Here is a 23,096-nt window from a genome sequence, read left to right as displayed (position 1 = left end):
ACAAATCCAACAATTGTTATTATACCACAGTTAGTATACCACTGACGTTTTGCCACTGACATAAGAAAATTTATCGGCCATAAATATTTTACCAAATAAAATTATTTACAGCCATGAAACTGTTTTTGCAAAAACAGGCAGTAATCCTTATTAAAGTTATTCAGTCAAGAGCAGTGATTGTTTTTTAACATTAAAAACGCAGCAAGCTGCAGGTTTTTTAGGCTGCTGTCACTTTAAGACCGAATGCACGGATCCAATATACTGATGCATTCTTAACACATGCATTTTCTTTCTCAACTGTTTATGTTCATTTAAGCCATAACCAACTGTTTACTAGGATACTCACAGAGGCGGGCATTTTTGACATCATTTTGTGTGAATTTGTGACTTACAAATGACATCATTTTGTGTGAATTTGCGACTTACAAATGAGAGCAATAGAAGCAGTTAAACTAACAATAGGACAACAATATGCAAGTGCTATGACCCTTCACAGTTTAATGTAACGCAGTTATTTTTTATTTTTATTTTTTATAAATAGATATACAATAGAAAAGAAAGTGTTAGTATTAATGGATCAAGTGTTGCCGAAAAAGTCTTCAGCCATTTCTTGCCGCTCTGGTTGAGTTAAGCAGATCATTCCTCCAGCAGGGAACAGTCCAGGTAAAGGTCCCAGAAAGAGATTTTGTGCCTCTTTGAGATGGCACCACAAGACGACGTTCACTTGCAGAGCGCAAGTTTCTGGATGGCACGTAAGTCTGAAGTAATGAGTTTAGGTAAAAGGGAGCTGATCCAGTGGTTGTTCTGTAGGCAAACGTCAGTGACTTGAATTTGATGTGAGTGGCAACTGTCAACCAGTGCAATTTAGTAAGGAGAGGAGTGACGTGTGCTCTCTTCGGCTCGTTAAAGACTACTCTACCTGCAGCATTCTGGATCAGTTGCAGAGGTTTGACCGTGCAAGCTGGAAGACCAGCCAGGAGAGCATTACAATAGTCCAGTCTGGATAGAGCAAGTGCTTGGACAAGGAGTTGTGTAGCATGCTCCGATAGGAAGGGCCCGATCCTCCTAATGTTGTATAAGGCAAATCTGCAGGGCCGGGCAGTGTGATCTGTGAAGTTCAATTGGTCATCAATCACAACTCCAAGGTTCCTGGCTGACCTTGAAGGAGTTATGGATGACGAACCAAACTGAATGGAGAAGCTGTGGTGTAGTGTTTGGTTGGCTGGGACTACAAGCAGCTCTGTAATTTATACTTAATTGTTCTGTTTAAGACATGAAAGAGAGCTCAATTAAAACATGAAAGAGAGCTAAAAAAACTATTATATTTAAGACATGAAAGAGAGCTCAATATTTGCGCGCTGTCTGAGACACGGCTTTCTGGGCGCGCGCTTCGGATGTTTAAACTTCCCACACAGCGTGCGAATAATGAATTGAGTTCCATTTCTCATCATTCTTGCTTAGCTTGAATATTGTGACGATCCAGCACTGGCCAGTCAACTGTCCCGAGCGTTGTTCATGTTTATTCACGTTCGAGTTATCGCAACATTGCATTGCTAGAATTGATTGAAATGTTACCGATTGACTGGCGATTGACACCATTTCACAAGTGATATTTTATACAGTTTGTTTTCATTGCTTATTATCTTTTATGAGTATTACATTTTTAATGTTTTTATTCATGCATTTAACTTTATTATTATTGATGTTGATGTTATTGTTGATATAATATTTATAATATTAATTATTTAATATAGATAATAAAAAATCATTAATGATTTATTATAGTAAATTAGGTATATCTTGAAGAGTTCCAACTTTTTTTTGCATTTACCTTTCTATTTTTGGTTGATGACCTGCTACACTTAGCGTTTTTCTTTTGGATGTGTTTGTTTTTATGATCTAAAACATCACTGAATCACGGTACCAGTGCTTTTTCTGTAAGGCTGCTTGGTTGGACACACGTCCTCTGTGTTCTTTCCAACATCTGTGACTCTTATTTGCTTACGAAGGATGGACTTGTCTCCTTTCGGCATTTTTTATTAAGTATTTGATTGTTTGGCTGTGTACAAAACTCTTGAGTGAACTCGTCGCTGGCTTGACCATCTGGCGGACCATCTGATCGAGGTTATGAAACACCGCATGAGGGCCTGTCACCCGTCGGACCCGTTTATGACAAAGAGAAGAGGAAACTAGGGTAGAAGTCAAAGACGAAGCAGAGCTCTGAGCATAAATTGCTTTCTTTCTAGTGACAGAGATTGAGGAAGCGCTGCCAGGAGTTTGTAATTGCTGTGTGTGTGTGTGTGTGTGGCTGAATGCATTCACTCTCCACCTGAGCTTCGCTGATAAGTCTCTTATGTATGAAAGGACACAGAAGAGGTGCAGTGATGTCACCCATGAAAGGTTCCTCGCCTAGCCTGCTCTCGATCAGGAGGTTTGGATGTGCGTGTGTGTTTGCGTAAGCTCTAGAGCTACAGGTAAGTGCCAGCTGTCTTTAGACTGATGGGATTCACCTGGGCCCTTTCCTCCCTCTGCTTCTGCCACATGGAAATCCTCCGAGCAAATCAGGGCGACGGCACACCTGGCTCACACCCAGTAACTCATGTCGACGGGCAATCCGTCCTAATTAAGCACACGACAGTCTCTTTTAGCAGCGTGCTGGCAGCCTCACCTATAACTCAAATTATCTTCAAATAACAAATGATTTGTTCATTTAGTTTCCCCGCACTTGTTTCTGATTAGCAGTCAGTCTCGTGGGTAGGTCAGGTGCGTAATTAAGAACCATAAGGGACGATGTGTGTGAAAGTTGACCCTGTTCTGCTTAACTCTGACCCTGAACATAATATGATGTTTGAACAGCTTTACTAAAGCGGAAGCTTTATAATATTGTGACCCTTCTTAAGAGAATTAGCACGAGGAAATTGTTGTTTGAAGTGTTATTAGCGGCGGCTCATACTTTAGGTTGGGGATTTGAGAAAAATTCTAAAGTGTTAAAAGGGGATTTTATCCTACTAATTCTGCCATTATTTACTCACCCTCATTTCAAGTGACTTTCTTCTGTGGAACACAAATGAAGAGCGATACATCATTTACACTACCATGCAAAAGTTTGGGGAATTTTAAAGGCCCCCTGAAATCAAAATTTCAGTTTTTTTAGCTTTTAGTATGAATATGTTAGCCTTAAGGTTATGAATAAGCTGGTGCGTTCCAAAACAAAGACAAAATTTGCATTTAGGAGATATAAGCATTCAAAACTTACAGTCTCTCACTTCCGCTAAAATGGATCATGGATTTTTATGATATCACTCTGCACTTCAGCTTCTCATCACATCTTCTGTCCAATCAAATGCTCTCTGGAATCTGAAGCGTCCCGCCCCCTATGCTATAAATACCACCTGGCCAAAGCGACCGTTGACATGTCACGGAGCAATATGGGTTGGAGATTCGGTTGCTCAAACACTCAAGTTTTATTACATTTTCCAACTGTACGTTGGTTAAGAATGAATGGATTTATTCACACCTCTACTATTGAATCCAACGTATCATCAGCGCTCGGATTCGCTTCCATGGTGCTGTCAAGTACGACCTGCAGTCTGTGAGGTAAACTAAAAGCTATTGGCTATTTGAAAAGGGGGAGGGGCCATTGAATATGTCCCGCCTTAGCTTCCTGTTTCAGTGGAAATTACGTCAACGCATCATACAAAGCTGCGCGTTTCAAGGCACTTCAGTGGGCCTTTAAATGCTTTTGAAAGAAGTCTATTATGCTCATTCAGGCTGCATTTATTTGATTGAAAATACAGTAAAAAAACTGTTTTATTATGAAATATTATTACAATTTAAAATATAATTTATTTCTATAATCATAAAACGGAATTACTCCAGTCTTCAGTGTCACGTGATCTCATTCTAATATGCTGATTTGCTGCTCAAGAAACAGTTCTTATGATTTTCAATGTTGAAAACATTTGTGCTGCTTTAAAAAAATAATAGTGCTACTTTTCTTCAGGATTCTTTAATGTATAGACAGAACATTTGAAATATCTTTACTGTCACTTTTGATCAATTTAAAAAAAATATTACTCACCCTGTCACTGGTACATCTCTCTTGTTCTCTCATATCATTTTTTGTGCTGTACATCAACTAATTAGCTCCCATTTCAGAATCCATCCCTCCTTTTGGCAATCATTCACAAAGCTTTGACACCCTCTATTGAGGTCACCGTTTCGCAGAGCAACATTCATTCGGCTGCTGGCGTGCGGCAGAAGGAGTCAAAGGTATTGGATTGTGCTGATTTGACACTCAGCCCAGTCCTTTACAGACCACAAACCACTTTTACCGACTCATTTCTCTAACTGCTTTTATCGTCAAACCAGCAGCTTGAAGGTGAGGACGGAAGGGCGACGTTTTGCAGTACGTCTGCGTTTGTTTAATTGATTTAGTCGTGCGATGACTGGAGGGCAAACCTCATTGCACTTTCTGCGGGTCCGGTCAGTTTAATTAGTCTCTTTCTCTGATAAAGCTCAGCATCTCTGTCGATGCCTGTGGACATTACTGAAGCGGATTTGAAGAACGGGCCGAGCACGATCGCAAGAGAATTTCAGCTATTGCCAGCTGCTCAATTACTATTGTATCAAAATTGGTGGTTTGTGCATTTTACTGAGCAATTGAATTCCCGGTTCACGTGTATTTTTGTTGGATTAGTCCGTCCTAGAGAATGGAAATGATAAATGTGTCAGCGCTAATCTTAACTTTTTGCTCGGTACATTTCAGCTGTTGATTGCTTTTCCCATCGTCTACAGTAGCTGGATGAAATTAGCATTTTGAAGTGGAAGATTTTGCGACTGTTTTTGTCTCAGTGTGCCCGCAGTGTTTTAAATTCCCCCGTCAGGAAATTTTTGTCACACTTAATGCTGCTGTATTCAAGAATGACTAACATTTTTGGTTGATAAACTATTAAATAAGACACTGCTGTTAAGAGACGGATGGGTAATGAATGCGGCAGTGCTCTACAGGGAGAAATTCTCTCTCTCAAGTACAAAGCTCAGTCAGAATCATGTCTTACTTCCTGTCCAGGAGCTATTTCTCTTGTTGCGAGGGGCAGAGGCATGCCGTTTGATTGCTGTTTGGGTCCCTGGAAAATGACAGCTTGCAGTGCAGTGGACTTTGGGTTTATGTGCAGATAGTGTGCCTGGTGGCTGAGCAGCTCTTAGTCTCAGCTTCAGACAGCATAAATTTAACAGCGTTTTTCCATTTAGAGCTCATTTGTGAACAGGACCCATTGTAGAAAAAGTTCCCGATCGAGTTAAAACAGCATTTTGGTGCAGATACTGTATGAGTCAAAGTTGTGCACCATTCAGAATTCAGTGGATTCCTTTTAAATTCCATTTCACTTCCTGAACTTGATTTGAATTTTGAATTTAGGTAGCAAACATGATGCAGATTTGCTATTCAAATTTGAATGTAAGATATTAGAATGTAATTAATTTTTTATATATTTATATATTAAAAAAAAATATTACATAAATATACAATTATATATTTTAAGCAAAGGCTGACAATTTTATAAGGTTTATAATACTGATAGATCCATAAAAAAATGTAAGTACTTTATGTATTTCATGTTTATTAACCCTCTGGGGTCGGCAAACGCGCCGACGCGTTTTTATCGTTTTTTTTTCACATAGCAGCAAAATAGACTTAAAGGGATAGTTCACCCAAAAATGAAAATTCTGTGATCATTTACTCTCCCTCAAGTTGTTCCAAGCCTGTATGACTTTAGCCCCTTTCACACAGAGATTCCGGAAAATACACGGATAAAGTGACCCGGGATTTGACCTGGGTTCGTTTGATGGTTCATTCACACTGCCAGTGATTTTCCGGAATCAGAGAGTGCGTTCACACACACGACCCGTAAAAATCCCGTAAAGACACGTGACATCGATGTGACTTGTAAGGTCTCAGCAGCGTCTTAAGTTTGCTTATGAGCTGCGATTTCCCTCTCGAGAAACCACGCTTGTCCATTTTTTTCTCTGATTCGATCATAAACTTGCACATTACGTACCGTTACATTAGCTGGCGAACGATCCCGGCTTCAGCGTCATCACTACGACACGCATTATTACGGCTTTTGTTCACACAGCGCTCGTTCCGGGACTGAACACGGCAATGTTACTAGGTCCCCAACCCGGCATCGATCCCGGCATAAATCCCGGGTCGAGTTTGCGTTCACACAGAAGGCGCTCTGGCAATTTGCCGGCAATTTCCCGGGTTCAAAGCGCTGTGTGAAAGGGGCTTTTCTTTCTTCTGCTGAACACAAAAGAAGATATTTTGAAGAAAGTCGGTAACCTTGGTAACCATTAACCATGGTAATGTCTGATGGACCCCATTGACTTCCATAGTAGGAAAAAAAAATATCCTACTAAGTCAATGGGGACCAGCAACTGTTTAATTACCAACCTTCTTTAAAATATCTTCTTTTGTGTATAGCAGAAGAAAGAAAGTCATACAGGTTTGGAACAACTTGAGGGAGAGTAAATGATCACAGAATTTTCATTTTTGGGTGAACTATCCCTTTAAAATACTCATTAGGGTCATACAGGGTCATACAGACTTAAGAAATATGAAAAAAATAAACTGTAAAATGTCTACTTACAATCAAAACAAAACATTGTGCTTTTGTAAAATAAAGAAAATAAACAGGGTGTGCTTTCTGCCTGTCCATCTCCGTGAACTTTTTTCTGGAGCACGTCTCTAAACTTAAACAAAACTCAGTGAATACTATTCACCCAGGCATGAGCAATATATCTTTAAAATCATTTAAGTGTCTACTATTAAATTATCTAATTCAAAACGAAAACACATATTCTCTCTGTAATCTGTATGAAAAGAGAGAGATGCCAGACGTTCTCATTTCAGCTCATTATCTGCTAATGTGAACACGCCCATGGAGAGCGCGCACTATTGAAACGCAAATGATCTGAGGCAATCCATGCAAACGTGTCAACGCCCACATCAACTTGATAAAACACATCAAGTTACTGATTCATGTAAAGAATTCAAGTTAAGAATCATGTACTTTACGTCATCTTGCTACGCTGTGAGGAATAATAATTAATGTTTGTGGACCACGTCATTCCAGTTCAAATTCCAGTTCAACTTCCTGTTATGTGTGGCCAATTCAAATTCACACTCATCAATTGAAAGAGAACCAATTCTTCAATTCTGAATTTTGCACAGCTCTTGTGAATGGTACTGTAGCACTGATAAAATGCTATGTTCACGCCATGTCATAATTACTGTAGTTCGGAGATAACAACACGTGACGTAAATTAATCTGCAGCTCTCAGATGGTACAGTGGTCATGTGGTACAAGTAGGAGCTCTCAGAAAATAACCAGCTTACAAGTTGTAATTACGAACTTTACGAGGTCGTGAACGCCTTTTACAAGTTGAAATCTCGTAATTACGACATGCCTTGAATGCTCCTAAAGACAGCACAGATAAAAGACAGAGAACTTTTGTAGTTTTAAATTAATTGTGTGAAAATTGCTGTTGAAGGGGACACATCATCCTCTAGTACTCAGATTGGCACTCAAGCAATATAATATTTTCAATAATTGATTTGTTTCCATAATTTCATTTGGTCTCCCTAAGCCTTGAATAACTGGCTACAATGAATCATATTGCACAAGCAATTGATGAGTTTTTTATTTATTTATTTTGTAAATGCCAATCTTATTGGATTGGCTGTTTGGCTTTAGGCAAGCATGTTCAAATCAGTTCACTTGGAAACAAAGTTATGTTTATGTTAATATGTTGTGTTCTCAGGCTCCCAGGTGTTTTACATTTATTTCCCAGGCTGTTAAAATGAGGTCTTTAGATTTGCCAGGTTGGCAAGGCTTGTGTCATCAAATTTGGTGGAATCAAAGTGGTTGTTTGAGGCAGCTGGTGCCATTTTTAATGTGTTTTTAATCTATTTATAATACAGATTTATTAAATGATATTATACTGTCAATATATATATATATATATATAAATAATTGTACAGTCCACCACTGCTTAATTGTACAACAAATATCTTAATTCTAAAACAAAACCTTGTGCATTTTCATAGGTGTTGAGCGGATTCTGACTAACTTACTGACAAATTAGTTGGCACAGATGTGCTTTTGCGTTCACGCGCTCAACAGAAATGATTGTGATTGGCTACAATGCTCAATGCTTGTAAAAACACGCTGTAAATAGAACCTTTTACGCTCAAAGTGTGCTCAAACAAACACGAACTAGAATGTCTGGAATCAGCATCTATCAGCGGGTAACGAATATACCTTTTACTCGCTACTACAGTCAACTTTTTTTTTTTCTTTTTTACTGGTACCAGTATTACTGGTACGTTTGACAACACTAGAATGTATCAAGCTTTTCTTAGTTAGTAACAGGAACCAAGTGCGATGGAGCTTATCAAAGGATCAGTTATGCCAATTTGCCAATATTAAACCACCTACATGAGAAAACAACTGAAGTATATCTGAAACAGTGAGTTGGACTGTCCAGTTAACATTCCCACTTATTTTGTTTACCATGATATGCAGTAAAAGCTGAGAAGGATTGAGAGATCGCAAGGTTACAGGCAGCTTTGTACATGCATTCTTGTTAGGCAAGCAAAATGGTTTTCATTTAATCCCTTACTTACAACATCATCATCATCATCATCATCATCCCCAGGAAATGTTCCTCTGGAGTAGTGCGCTTAATGACTTTTTCAGGCCCAACTTATCCTCTCTATCATTTGTAATGCTTTTTGACTCACTCCGGCGGGACTGGAATGAAAGCAGTGAAATGACAGGGGTAAAAGCCCACATGCAAAGTTCAGACGGTCATTGGCGCCCACAGCGTCACCTGCCCGCCACAGCTTTTTGACAAGCGGGTTCAAAGCTGAAATTTATCTCTGCCCGCTACCGCAACTGGTCGGGAGAGTCTCGGAGGAGAGAGAGCCATATATAGAGAGAGAATTCCTCTCTTCTCTACTCAAAGATCTCTTCCACAACCAGATTTTAATGGTCGGAAACAGCAAGACAAAGGGCAATTAGATGAAAATCAAGCCCTTGTGAGCAGACCGGGTCTTGGCCAGGGGTTTTGTTCTAGGTGGTGGCGGTTTAGAGCAGGTTTGGGTTCCTCCCAATGTGAAGAAGAGATTGAGCTCAAGAGGAAAGAAAAAGAGACAGTTATTTACAATCTTTCCTGGCCCTGGATGTTATCATTATCGCTCTTTAGCTCAGTAGGGGATGAAGAGCTACCTGGCTGCCCTGACGTCCCGTCTGGCAAACCGCTATTTACCGATGGCAGCCGCTGAGCCAATGCCATAGATAGGACTCATTAAGGGGAAGTGATGCGGAAGAGACAGGGGTGATTGTCCTGTAGGAGGCTGTGCACTCAGACCGAGAATAAGCTCACCTGTCAACGTATCTCTTCCTGTATCTGCACATCACGCTGCTAGCATCGACATAAGTGGGTGGAATCAGGCAAAGAGGAAAAGTAGATGTGGGAACCGTGTGCTCCGCCCCTGACCAGCTTGACTGACAGGTGATGGCTGAACTCCTATTGGTCCAGTTTTCTCACTTCTACTTTTCTATGATTAAGCATGATTTTGGCTGATTAATGGAGGTAATTCAATTACAATCCGCACACCTCATTAAGGAATTCAACGTTGGTTTAGCAGCATTGTTGAAGGCTGAAAAAGGTTACCTGCTGCTCGAAAAACTCAAATCTCACAGGAAATAAGAAATGACTGTGTTTGCCCTTCAGGAGTTACAGTGAAATGAAAGTATTCACTGACAGTAACTGTACATCTAGTTGCTCTCCGTCTGAATGGGATTTTTCTTATAGACCTGCCATGTTTTTTTCTTCTTTAGTTGATAAATTACAATATTCATCATCAGGAATATGCTGCAAGTCAACATCCAGTCAACATTATTTACAGTATTTACTAATACAATGAAATTACATGGCAATAATGTAGTGACCAAAATAATAAATCAAAACAATATTTGAGTTTCTTTAACAAGCAAAACAAGCAAAATAAGCAAACAACAACAACACTAAAGGCCCCAATATACTTCAAGCAAAATCGAAGAACAAACTGGTGTGACGTCATTTCAAACAAAAACAGGCCAAATCTTTTTGTTCACTTCCAGTTTGTTTTGTGTTCGTTTCAGGAGTTTGGCTGGTAAACACCTTCGAACTATGTAATAGATTATGTAATAGGTAGGTGTGGCTCTGAGGCTCCGCCTTCTTTGACGTGGAAATTGTCTCAGGTTCATTTCTTCTGTTCTGTCCCTTGAGGACAACTCATCTATTTATGGAGATGCAGTTCCTTTCTGTAACTTTTGAGTTTTTCACACTATATTTTAAATATTTTATCTATTCTGTGGAGAGTCATTCACTCATGAGAGTCAAGCATTTCACTACTGGTTGTACTGTGTATGATTGTGTATGTTACCAATAAAACTTGAACTTGGATGTAACTTTGGCTTTAACACTTTTTTAAAGCCTTTATGTATAATGCATTATAAAGGTATTCATAATGTACGTTATAATGCATTATATCTCTTCATAAATAATTGTAACCAAAGTTAAAATGCATTATAATATTTGCAGACTGTTACATCTGAAATTGGTTGTTTGTCATGTGTTTTAATGCATTATACTTTCTAAAGGTGTGTTTAATTAAAAGTATTAGAATGTATTAGAACTGTGGTTAAAATTATTCATGAGACCACAGAATGCATTATAAGGTGCATGCAAGGCATTAAAAATTCTTTTATAATGCATTATAAAAAGACTAAAGTGAAAAAAGAAGTAAAGTGTTACCATAACTTTCTAAAGGTACACTGTAAAAAAATTATACGATCAATAAGTTTTGACAACATGTTTTTACATAGCTTTTAAGGTACAATATGTAAGAGTTTTGTAATAAAATATCCAAAAATCACTTGCACAGTGTGATATATTTCCTACAGTTGTGTACATACAATATCTCAAAAGTTCCCAAAGATTTTTTATTTCAGAGAAATTCCAGTTTTAAATAATGGCTCGTCCCTGTTCACTTGTCGCCTGTCAATGATGTAATATCCACGTTATCCCTGGTTTCTGCTTGTACTGCCATAGTAACCATGGCGACAGACGTGGACAACTGCGTTACATCTAGCGGCACGCTCACGCTGTTGTTGTTTCGTTCAAACATTATGGACCGTGGCAAGCAGACTTTGGGACAAAAGGAGAACTAAAACGAGGATCAATATCAGTGTGGCGTTTTCTAGATGCCGAGAGCTCCACGTCCGTGGCAGACTTCGACTCGACAGAGACGCGCAAATGTACATAAAACTAATCAATGTTAAATAGCTCAACATGATGTTAGAGTATGATCAGTATGTTATTCTAATGTTGATCTAGCTTACTGCTAGTCTCATACAGACAAACTAACACAGAATAAACATTATAACTTTCAAAACACTCAAATGCAGTTTAGTGTGATAGTGTAGAACAAGTGAAACAGCGCTGCGTTACCTCACAAGTTTAATTCGTCTAATAAACTGACCTGTGTGAGTATTAATTCAGCACTTGCGGGTAAGTTAGTTCGGTAGAATGAAATGTCCTTATTCCTTTATATCCGCGGGACTCGCGTGTGGCGCTGATATCTGTCTCTCATTAGCAATCGCGCCCTGCTTCATACCACAGTCATGTTAAAAACATCAGTGTATTCACTCATCCATAAACATTATTAGATCCTTCGGCATGGTGGCAAGTTCCATAATTCCGCTTATGCATCATCAACCTACACCTTTGTTATTGTAAGAGGTTAGCGTCCCCTAGCAGCGAAAAAAATTACATATTGTAGCTTTAACTCATCAAAACAAGTAAAGCAATTTCAACTTTTTTTGTATGTTATACAAGATTCAACTAATTTAAGTTGAAATGACTTAAAAATCCAAGTTGATTGTACTTATAAATTGAAGGCAGCAACTTTGTTTACAGTGTATAAATGTAATTTGCTATTTAGTGTAATACAATAATTGTATAAAAAAAGATGCAGTATCTATTCATTTTAATTTGACAAAATGCAGCCAGTAAAGAAGGGACCTTTCTCTTCATTTGCATGTTGGTCTGGTCTACCTGTTCGCCTGAAGGATGCTGAGTGGTTGATTTCCACCAGATCAGACAACATATGGTTCAGCAATGAGCACTAGTGCAGTCTGGGCCCTAGTCATGTCTCATGTCTCAGTAAAGACAAATCCCTCGGCATCCTCTCGATTTTGCTGGGGGTTTTTTCTCTCTCGCTTTTCCACTCTGCTTGTGTTTTTACCTGGCCAGGAGAGAATAACTAAGATTTAGAAAGAGACAGAGTGAAAAGAAGAAGGAGAAAAAAATGACAACAGTGTAAAAGAAGGATGCCGGAGCAGAGAGAAGCCCATGGATCAGGCAGGCGGCTGTTGTCAGGGGAGCGCAGGGGAAGTATTGATTCGGAAAGATGAGCCAGCGGGTAAAAGAAGCTCAAGGATGTCTTCACGTCGCTCTCTCACTTTCCTCTGCTCTCTCGACGCCTCTCTTCCTGCACCTTAAACAAAAGCCGGTCTCTACGAGGCGATTTGATGACAAGCCCTGCGCCAGTGTAGACATGATGCTGGAGGTCTGAACGCGAGAACCCTTACACACACAATAACAATAGGCTTTCTAAGCATAAGCCTGGATAGAGTTACACCGGATGATGCTTGAATTCTGTCATTTTCTTCCTGCGGGAACATTTAGACCTTATTTATTGAAGATAAATGCAGCGAGGTGGTTGTTAGGCGGTTCCAACTCAATAAGCCCCAAAATCTCTTTGATATTCTAGTGTGTGGGATTTTTTTTTTTTTTTTCTCTGTTCGTTTTATGTTTATCTTGCATTGATAGGATGTTCTGGGTCTCAAAATCTGAAAGAGACTGCATCCAAATCCCTCTGTATAATATCAAATATCTCTAGTTATGGCTCAAGACCCTCTTTCAATGTACAATACTGGCCAAAAGTGATATTCGTGATGTTCTGTATTCAAATATTATAAAAAAATTGTCAGTTGTTCAATTGTTTAATAATTGTTTAATAGGTGATAACACAATGAAACATGCCAAATTGTGTAGACATAATTTTTGGCCAGGCTGTCATACAAAGACATTATGAACACATGCACAAACAAGAGAGAACCAATCAGATCTATGCTTGTTTCTGTGAGCCTTTTGTTTTTCTGTATTTTTTATTTATTTATTGCATATAAAATAACACCTGTAGCTAGTTCATCCCTTTTTTTGCCAAATAATTTTGTCATATAAATACCAAGTTTATTGTTTTGTTTGTCCCTCATACTTAAAATATATAAAATACCTCATATTTTGGTGGTTTAATTGAACTTGTAGGGTCATTAAACACAAATATCCTCTCCGTAAATCACTTTTAGCCACTACTACACTACTTTTAGCCAAAGTTTTTCATCTGCCAGGTGAAAAATCTGATTGGTTAGAAAAGCAATAGCACACCTCTTCTCAACATCTACATGATTTGAGGTATCATTCATCAAACAGTGAGTTACACACCAAAGTTGAATGAGTAAAATCTGTATGGTCAATAGTAATAGTGTTGTTTTCTTCCAATAATAAACAGTTCTAGTAAAATAATTCATTAGCCTAACTGTAGACTGTTTATGTTTCCTAATCGAGTTAGAAATCAGAGACCATGCTCTGACTTTGATGTAATGTGTGGACGCAGGTGTGTATATACTGGCTCATCTAAACTGATTTTAGAGCAGGGTCTGTTTTAGAACTGTGTATTTGTTATATTTGCATGTGCTAAACAGCCATATTTCATCTAAAAACTTCACAAAAATGAAAGAAGCAGAATAGTGGATCATGGATGAGTGCACAGGTGCCCGTGATGCATTTCATGTAGTGCTGAAGCCAGTGTGCCCTGGGCTGTAAGATACTTGAGGGCATGCAGCCAAACAGATGGTTATGAGTTTAGTTAAGCTCTGATAATTCACTTACACTCTTCATTGGACACACATGCATGGACAGACTCTTCATGTGGGCTGTTGAGTAACCTGAATACCAGTTTTTATATAATATGATATTATGTGTTATATTTTAAATTTAATGTAATATTCTTTTCATTTATTTTACATGTACTAACATTCAAAAGTTTGGGGTTGGTAAGATTTTTAAAAAAGTTTTTGAAAGAAAAATGCAATTTAAAACAGTATTGTTTTGAAATAATATTACAATTGTTTTTAAATATATTTTAAAAATGGAATTTATTCCTGTGCTGAATTTTCAGCTTCATTACTCCAATCTTCAGTGTCACATGATCCTTCAGAAATCATTCTAATATGATGATTTGCTGCTCAAAAAACAGCTGTAATTTTTTTTTTCAGGATTCTTGCATTTATTTAAAATAGAAATCTTTACTGTAAATTTTGACCAATTTAATGTCTCCATGCTAAATAAAAGTAGTAATTAAACTTTTTTGTTTAAAAAATCCTACTGACCTCAAACTTTTGAACACTATTTTACATATTTTCTTAATATTTTGAATAAGTGTTTTTTGTCTATACTTAAAGCAAAAAAAAAAAAAAAAATGTATAATGGATTTTCAGAAAATATGAAATATATTTTTCTGCCACTTTCTCAGGGGTTAATATACATTTTTCTTGTTTATATATATATATATATATATATATATATATATATAAACAAGTGAAATGTATTTGATAAAAGTAACGTTTATTGTGTGTCATTTAAGTCAAGTTAGATAAATTATTTTTATTTAAATATTATTTTATTATTTGTATTTAGGATATTTAAAATGGTATATGTAAAAATTACTTTAGTACTTTACTTTTTTTTTCTTTATTTGAGTTTTATTCTTGCTTTAAGCATAAGTAAAATAAAAAATAAAGATAGATAGATAGATAGATAGATAGATAGATAGATAGATAGATAGATAGATAGATAGATAGATAGACACGGTACTGAAGCTCTCTTGGCTTTGGTTTTCTGCTCTGAGAAACGGCGTAGAGGAGCAGCAATCTTCTTTGGGGGTCCCTGCAGTCCATCAACCCGCCATGAAGAATAACTGCACTCCCAGCCTTTGTCAGGCTCTCTATTTCAACACATCGCCAGCGCCTCCACCGGGGCCATCAAGCTCTCATATGTTTGTATCCTCTGTCTAACCCGCAGGTGTAGCAGAGGTGATCGTGTTGGTCGGAGGAAGGCAGGCGGTGGGCATGAACCAGCGCTCCCTGACGGCTGTCACCTGCTTCAACCCGCAGAACAGCAAATGGTATCCTCTGGCCAGCCTCCCGTTTTACGACCGCGAGTTCTTCAGCGTCATCTCCGCCGGGGACAATATTTATCTGTCAGGTACGTCAGATTTCGGAGAGAAGGTCGTATATCAAGCGCTTGCAGAATCTGTGGTCACTTCCCAGATGCGGGCTGTTTCTTGCAATGATCTGATGAAGAATTGGCGTTGCGGCGTACATTAATCACTGGATTCTACCGGCCTCGCTATATCAAAACAGCTATTGGTTTCCATGCCAGATAAATCCGACAAATCCTTTATCACTTGAAGGTCACGTTTCTGTCCTGCTTCCTCACGTTCCTCAGATCGTATTACAAATGTCGGTGACTGCGCTGCATCGGTAAACAGTTTAGATGAGTGTAAATGTATGGCCCAATTTTTTTTCCGAGCATTTTCAACATTGACTTTGTGCAATGTCAAGTCATGACGGTGTGTCATCTTGTTTCCAGGTGGTACAGAGTCAGGGGTGACAGTGGCAGATGTGTGGTGCTACATGTCACTTCTGGACAACTGGAACCTGGTGTCCCGGATGACTGTCTCTCGCTGCAGGCACAACAGCTTGGTGTATGATGGCAAACTCTACGCTATTGGAGGACTCGGGGTGGCTGGAAACTTGGACCATGTGGAAAGGTAATTTGTTCTGCAGTTAACTAGCTGGGGGGAAATACATTCACAGATGCATCGTGATGGTTTCTCAGATGATTCATATTGCAAGTTTAAACTCAAAGCTGGAGTAGCCAGCTTTTTTTTATATACTAGCAGATATTAGTTATGTGTTTTCATTAAGTTTAGCTAAAGGGATGGTCCTTTGCACCATTCAAGTTTTAGTTTTAGTTGACGCTGGATACTAGCAAGCATCTATTCTTCCTTACTTCTTGGTCTGTTGCATGTTTACAATGCGATTCACATTTGAGTGATTGTGAGTGAAACAAGGAGCAGTTTTGTATTTTTTTTCTCCCTAAAGAACACGATAATCCAAGTAACTAATATTTTACAAATGTGACATGATTAAAGGGATAGTTCACCCAAAAATGAAAATTCTGTCATTAATAATCTGAGAGCTTTCTGTCCCTCCACTGAGAGTCTACGCAATTGACAATATGACGCTTCAAAAAGTTCATAAAGAGATCGTAAAACTAATCCATATGAATTTAGCGGTTTAGTCCAAAATTTTCTGAAGAGACTCGATCGCTTTATATGATGAACAGATTAAATTTAGGCTTTTATTCACAAATAAACGTTCATCAACTCACACATCACTTGTGATAAAAGGAAGTTCAAGTATGTTCGCTTGGCGAGCGAGAACCAATGAGGTTCATTCTCATGTTACGCATCACATTTGAGCCAGAACCAATGAGGTTCATTCTCATGTTACGCATCACATTTGAGCCAGAACCAATGAGGTTCATTCTCGTGTTTAGGAGGTTTAGATATTGCAGGCCTATAATAATAATAATAATGCGAGTCAACAAACAAGCAAAGATAACTAGTGTTGGGTCCGAGTCCACCATTGTCGAGTCCGAGTCGAGTCCAAGTCCTTAACAATCGAGTCCGAGTCCAAGTCCGAGTCCAAAGAGGGCCGAGTCGCACTTGAGTCCGAGTCCTTAACATCCGAGTCCGAGTCGAGTCCGGCCGAGTCCACAAAGATTTAAATGTTTTTAAATTGACCTTTCACAAAGACCCGCCCCTCTTACTGTCGCTACGTCCGACAAGCCATTCCGCTCTCACTCCACATGTTCTCACACAGTGAAATATATATTGCAGAGCAAAGAGGACACTGACAATGCGCCAACAGACAAGACAAGGCTACTTCTGGTATGAAATAAAGTCTCAGCTTTCAAATTTTGTAATTTTTATGAAATTAAAACAATACACACCGTTTTGTGGTGCTTTAATATAGGCCTCAACTCAAGCAGCACATGAACTGATAATATCTTCTAGTTATAGCACGAATTAAACATGAATGAACATCAGAACTGCAAAAAGAATTCAATACACAACATTTTTCAAGTTCAAGTCCAATGACTTTAATCTACTATCTGGTTTGGTTTGTTTGTCAGACAAAAATGGCAGGTATCTGCATTATCTGGTCAGATCGTATGTCAATCAAATTCCAGTGAAAGGTCTCAACACTGAGCTCTTAAATTAATATGTTAAACCTTACAAAATGATTCCAATGTATAGTTACAGTCATACGTTTACCTATCGTACATCTTTCAGATTCTGCAAGGTAATGCTCAAGAATATAACACGATGCATTAAGAGCCAGGAGTAAACTTTTGAGCAAGATGACGTTGATTTTTTAATTTTTATTTATTTTGATGATCTTATTTTGTTTTACATGCTAATATCTTATTTAGCCTCTAAATGGCAGGACTAAATTAATTAATGATTTTTAAAATAAAATAAGAGCAATTTACACCAATGATCCAGTTCAAAAATGTACACCCCCTGGCTCCTAAAGGTTGCTTCCTTCTTGAGCATCACTAAATGTTTGCAGGGTTTGTAATAGTTGTGTATGAGTCCATCAGTTGTCTTCAGTGTGACAAGATGGATCTCACAATCATAGTCACTGCTAGTAAGGAGTCAAATATGCAGAAGATGCTGGAAAAGCAAAGAATGTGCAGGAGCTGGAGGATTTTTCCTCATGAACAACCATTAAAAAAAAAAAAAAAAAAAAAAAAAAAAAAAACTTGTGGATCATTCAGGTAAAGAAACACAATATTAAAATCAAGCCTATGTAATTTGTCTTGTATTTTGTGTTTGTATTTTTTCTTGTCGACTAGGGCGGGCCTAGGCTATTAAACATCCATTATGTGAAAAATATTTTTCAGGGCAGTAATAAATAGCCTAGAAACAATGTTTTTATGATCATCATCATTAAAAAATAAATAAATATTACATTTTGGAGATTCTGCAAGGTGTATGTAAACTTATGACTAAAGTGTAGGCTAAATCAATGTAACAAAAATTATAACATTATTAGACGCCAAAATGTTGCTTTGGTTATCGCGTTCTCATGTTGCTATGGTTACTGTGTCAATCATCGCAATTTCATGACTCACAGGACTAAAATTCTGCGGATTCTCTCCCACATTTAAATGCAGTTATCACTCTTTTTAATTTACAGTGTGAACGTAACCACTGGTCCTCTACAAGCATGAAAAAATATATTATTTAGATTGTCAATAGCGCTCACTTTAAGCCATCACTTACTTCTTTCACTTACGTTCTGCACTCTCACTGAAACTCTCGTCATAAACACTGAAGTTGTCCGCACTGCACAGCGAATCTCTTATTTATATCGCGTCAAGACTTTGTCGTTTATGAGGAGATTTGCGAAAGGATAAAACTCGCGCTGATTCTGAACATAGGCCTACGTTTTGAGCGACTTCTCCGCATGGTGACTCAAAACGCCTCTGATTGGCCACTGTGTTCATGTGCTTAATATACATATCTGTGATTGGCTACAATGCTCAACACTGACACAACACAATGTAAGCAGTTTCGTTTCGTTTCGTTTTTGAATAATATTGTGTCCTCCAGTGCCCGGACTCGACTGTACTCGGCAAATTTTCCGAGTCTAAAATGTCCGAGTCCGTGTCAAGTCCGAGTACAAATTCATCCGAGTGCGTGACAAGTCCGAGTTCATTAAAAATTGGACTCGAGTCCGGACTCGAGTCCGAGTCCGAGTTCGAGTACCCCAACTCTAAAGATAACACATGAGAATATTCATGTAAAAGACAGAATATCTTAGTTTTGTGAAAGACAATCGAAACAAAATGTTAAACAAAAATTGCTTGCTGCACCTTTAACTGATCTTTTTATCTGTACTCTATATCATTCTGGTGCTGTTACAGAGAATGCTGGGAAATAGTCAAACAAGCCTACTTATGAACCAGCTGAGTAAGTTGTATTTTTCCAGCAAGCTTTCTTGCTGTTCCTCAATAGCAATACATAAAATGCGTACTAAATCAATTGTGCTGTCAACATTCATAATTACAACTTGTGATCGATATCACTTTGCTTCCACAGTGTTTCCTTAATTAACATTCGGAAAGTCTGGCCTGAAGAAAATCCAAAGTTTCCCACTTATTATGACTTGATGTTGCTGCATGTGTGCGCTGAGCTCCTAAATACGATCTTTCAGCAAAACCTTGATCAATTGGCTATGTGAAGCACTGCATTATGGGGACAGATACATTTCTCTCCTTATATCTCCTTATGCGAATGTGTTTAACCTCTTGGAGCGGGACTGCGAAATGGTCTGATGCTCCAATTGTGGGCGGCACACGAGGGCAAGATTAAATGGGGCAATCAAAAAAACATTATGGGCTGTATTAAAGGAGCCCGCCGCAGCTCATTACTAGCCTGAAAGGAGCTCAGGAGTCCCTATCAGTCTGGCAAAATGAAAACCTATAATTTGATATTTCTTTTCAGTAGCGTCCATCAAATTATGAAGCAGCAACTTCCCCCCTGACACCTATGAACTTAATAACCAAGAACTTTCCCTTTACCCACCAGAAATGAGCTGTATATGATCATCTTATAAATGGTACATGTTCATGTATGTAGCCTTGAGCAGGACGTGTATGTGTACTTTGTTAAGCTGATGAGCATCCCTCACCCAGCGGAGCAGTTCAATCTGTACGTGCTGCATATGAAATCGATATCGTAAACCATCTCCTCACCATTATCTACTCATTATTGACATCAGGCATGCGAGTTTAGCTGAACTACTAGCCATAGGGATAAACATATTTTTGCAAGCAAATAGCATGATATTTGGGTTTTAACAGCCTCAAACACCTTGAATATTTGATTTGAGTTTGCACAAGTGTACATGCGAGTGTTTTGTTGTAGTTGTTGTTGTTACGGGGTCTGTACGACACTCCTGTACATGTCAGCATCTGAGCGAGCGCTGGGATCAGCACAGACCGACTCTGAAGTATTAGCGTCTCTCCCAGACGAGTGAATGCTCTCCACGCGCCACCTCATTTTACTTCCCAGTCATGGAGTCATTTACGGCGTGTCAGCGCTGAACTAACACCGAGGTTATGACTGAGATGTGGACGGTGTGTGTTTGAGAGAGATGCTGTGCTGCTGTAATAATGCGCTGAGGGCCGCTTAATGATAAAATGATGCAGCTGCGACAACTAATTGATCATCCCAAATAATAATCATCAATAACAACTTTCATTATTGATTCGTTTTAAGTATTTAAAATGTAATTACAGTAATTTCACTGTTATATTTAACATATTTAACTCTTTCACCACAAGTGTTTTTAAAAAGGATGCCAGTCACTACCTGCGTTTCTGATCATTTTATATTGTGTTGTATGGATATCTGAACATGCAATATCTCAAAAGAAAGAACAGAACATAAGTTTTATTCTAGCTTCATGCATTTTTCTTAAAAAAAGCAACATTTTGAGCAAAAAGCTGAGAAAAATTGTGTTTTTGTTAAAGACTACATGCAGATTGGATTCAGAACGATTATCCAAACACAGATGGAGTAGATCGAGTCCATCAACACCCCCAGAGCTTCACAGTCCTGTAGCTCTCCCTGGGTCGACATTTCATTCAGTAACATTGGGCAGTTTTGATTTATATGCTGTTTAATGTTGATGATCGTGTTATTTTACATATGCATCTGCTTACATAGCCTACTGTATGCTATCACTTGTTCCTGCTTTTTCACGTGTTTTGATCAGATCAAGAGCGTGTGCTCTTTCAGAAGATGTGTCATAGCACCCCCTACCTTATAACAGTGAAAATTCCATCAATGGTGGGGAAAGAGTAGCCTGGCAAGCCAGACCTACATCAAGATGTTAGGTCTGGCAACTCCCCATAGACACGGCTCAATCCGAGGGGCGGGATAAACGGCTGTCTTTCAAATTCCCTCTGCACGCAATAGGACAGCGCTTCAACCAACCAGAGCGTTTTCCCAACAGCGGAGCTTGATAGATTCAACTTTTGCCATATCTGGCCGGCAAAACTACGAACACATCTTCCTTTTTTTAAGAATGACTTAAGTGTCGTTCTGTGCTCTTTTCTCAAAGAAAAACTTAACTCCAAGTCCTCCAGAGTCGCGGCCAAAGCCGATTCGAAAGACTGTTCTCCAGCAGCCGCCATTCTTTGTTTTCAACAAACCGTCGCAACTCTGTCGTCATATGTTAAGCCCGCCCCGCCGACTCTATACACGACGTGATTGGCCTGACCCAATTTAGGTTTTTGCAGCTCGAAAGTCAATGGAGAGTTGCTAGACTGCCCTGGCTGCAAAATACATTTTGCTGCCGCTAGGGTGCGTCTAGATTTCTAGGCTAGGGAAAGAGTTAATATTTATATTAATTTTACATTCATATATTAGTATTTTTATTACATATTTAAATGTATATTATTTTATTATCATTAATAATTTAGAATAAACATTTATTTCATTACCTTTTATGTTAATATAAAATGAATGTTGACATTTATATATTAATATCATATTGATGTAAAAAATGATATATTCATATTTCATTATGTATTTATATTGATAATTATATTAATCATTATAACTGCAATAAATTATTTATAATAAAATTAATTGAAATGTGTGTGTGTGTGTGTGTGTGTGTATATATATATATATATATACACACACACAGTATATGTCTGTGTGTGTGTGTGTGTGTGTGTGTGTGTGTGTGCGTGCGTGTGTAATATATATACTTGTGTAAATCATAACTCTGTTCCCCACATGAACCATCCAAAAGCTCATCTTTGAAGAAAAATATAGTTTACAGAGTCTAGTTCCATCTTTTTCGCCCTCCTTCAATCTCCAACCGGCCTTGTTTGTGTCCCACCATCTGTCTTACGGTACGTTTTCATGCGCTCAGCCATGAAATCATTCACGCTTAGAAGCATGTCTTCAGTAAGCCCTCTCTCGCGGCGACTGTTCGCTTCATTTCTATCACCCATCAGGCGGCTTCTGTCCCAGGGTCACGCTACTGTGTTTTCCCCACCACAGTGTGTGTTGTTGCCGTGAAACAGTGTGTTTAGATTTAATTTTTGCTTTTTGTTTGTCCACAGGAAAACTGTTAAGTGGAGTTGATTGCTATTCCAAAACAAATGAAAGCAATGCTTCCCCTTATAAACTCCATTTTCTGTTTAATGAGCTCATATAGATTATACAGCGAAATGGCTGTGGAATATTTTATATAATTGCTGAGTTCATTCAGATAATGAGTGCAACAACACAGAGCATTAGAACAGAGATCGGAGCGTGAAGCATGACCTCATGCGCTCGACTCGTTTTTAACACTATTAAAATGAACCTCTGCTTCTTGATTTCTGCCGTTGTTTGTGCAGCTGAGGCTTCGCATTATTGCTTGGTTTGTGTGGTTAAAGCCCTTGTGGTTCTTTTGTTTGCTTTTTAAATCGTTTTAATTCATAGAAATTAGATGAATCCCTCCGCCTCCCTCCACTCCCCTTATATCCTACAGATTTCATATTAAAATAAACTTTTCATATTAAAATAATAAATATTTCAGGTTACTTAAACTGTTCGCCATTTTTCTCTATCCTTTTAGCCTTCACTAGCTCATTTTAAATTCCCCTGAAGTGTGATAAATTAATTTTTAAAGTGCAATTACTTAATATAGTTTCTAAATTAATATGAGATCATTCGACTGCATTCATAATGATTATAGAATGATTAGCAAAACTGT

At 38.3% G+C, this 23,096-nt stretch overlaps 1 protein-coding gene across 7 annotated transcripts in view; it reads left to right on the top strand.

Moving 5' to 3' along the window:
* Positions 1 to 23,096, top strand: part of klhl29 (kelch like family member 29) — a 268,904-nt gene that overhangs the window by 223,713 nt on the left and 22,095 nt on the right. For all 7 annotated transcript variants that reach the window (XM_084091259.1, XM_084091257.1, XM_084091256.1 and 4 more), the window contains 2 exons: positions 15,259 to 15,441; positions 15,829 to 16,009. In XM_084091259.1, coding sequence (XP_083947385.1) covers positions 15,259 to 15,441; positions 15,829 to 16,009 — 364 coding nt within the window. The remainder of the gene's footprint in view (positions 1 to 15,258; positions 15,442 to 15,828; positions 16,010 to 23,096) is intronic.

Source organism: Abramis brama (assembly GCF_963993115.1).
Source record: "Abramis brama genome assembly, chromosome: 18".
NCBI lineage: Eukaryota > Metazoa > Chordata > Actinopteri > Cypriniformes > Leuciscidae > Abramis > Abramis brama.
The sequence above is the reverse complement of the archived record's forward strand: the minus strand, read 5'-3'. Positions and strand labels throughout refer to the sequence as shown.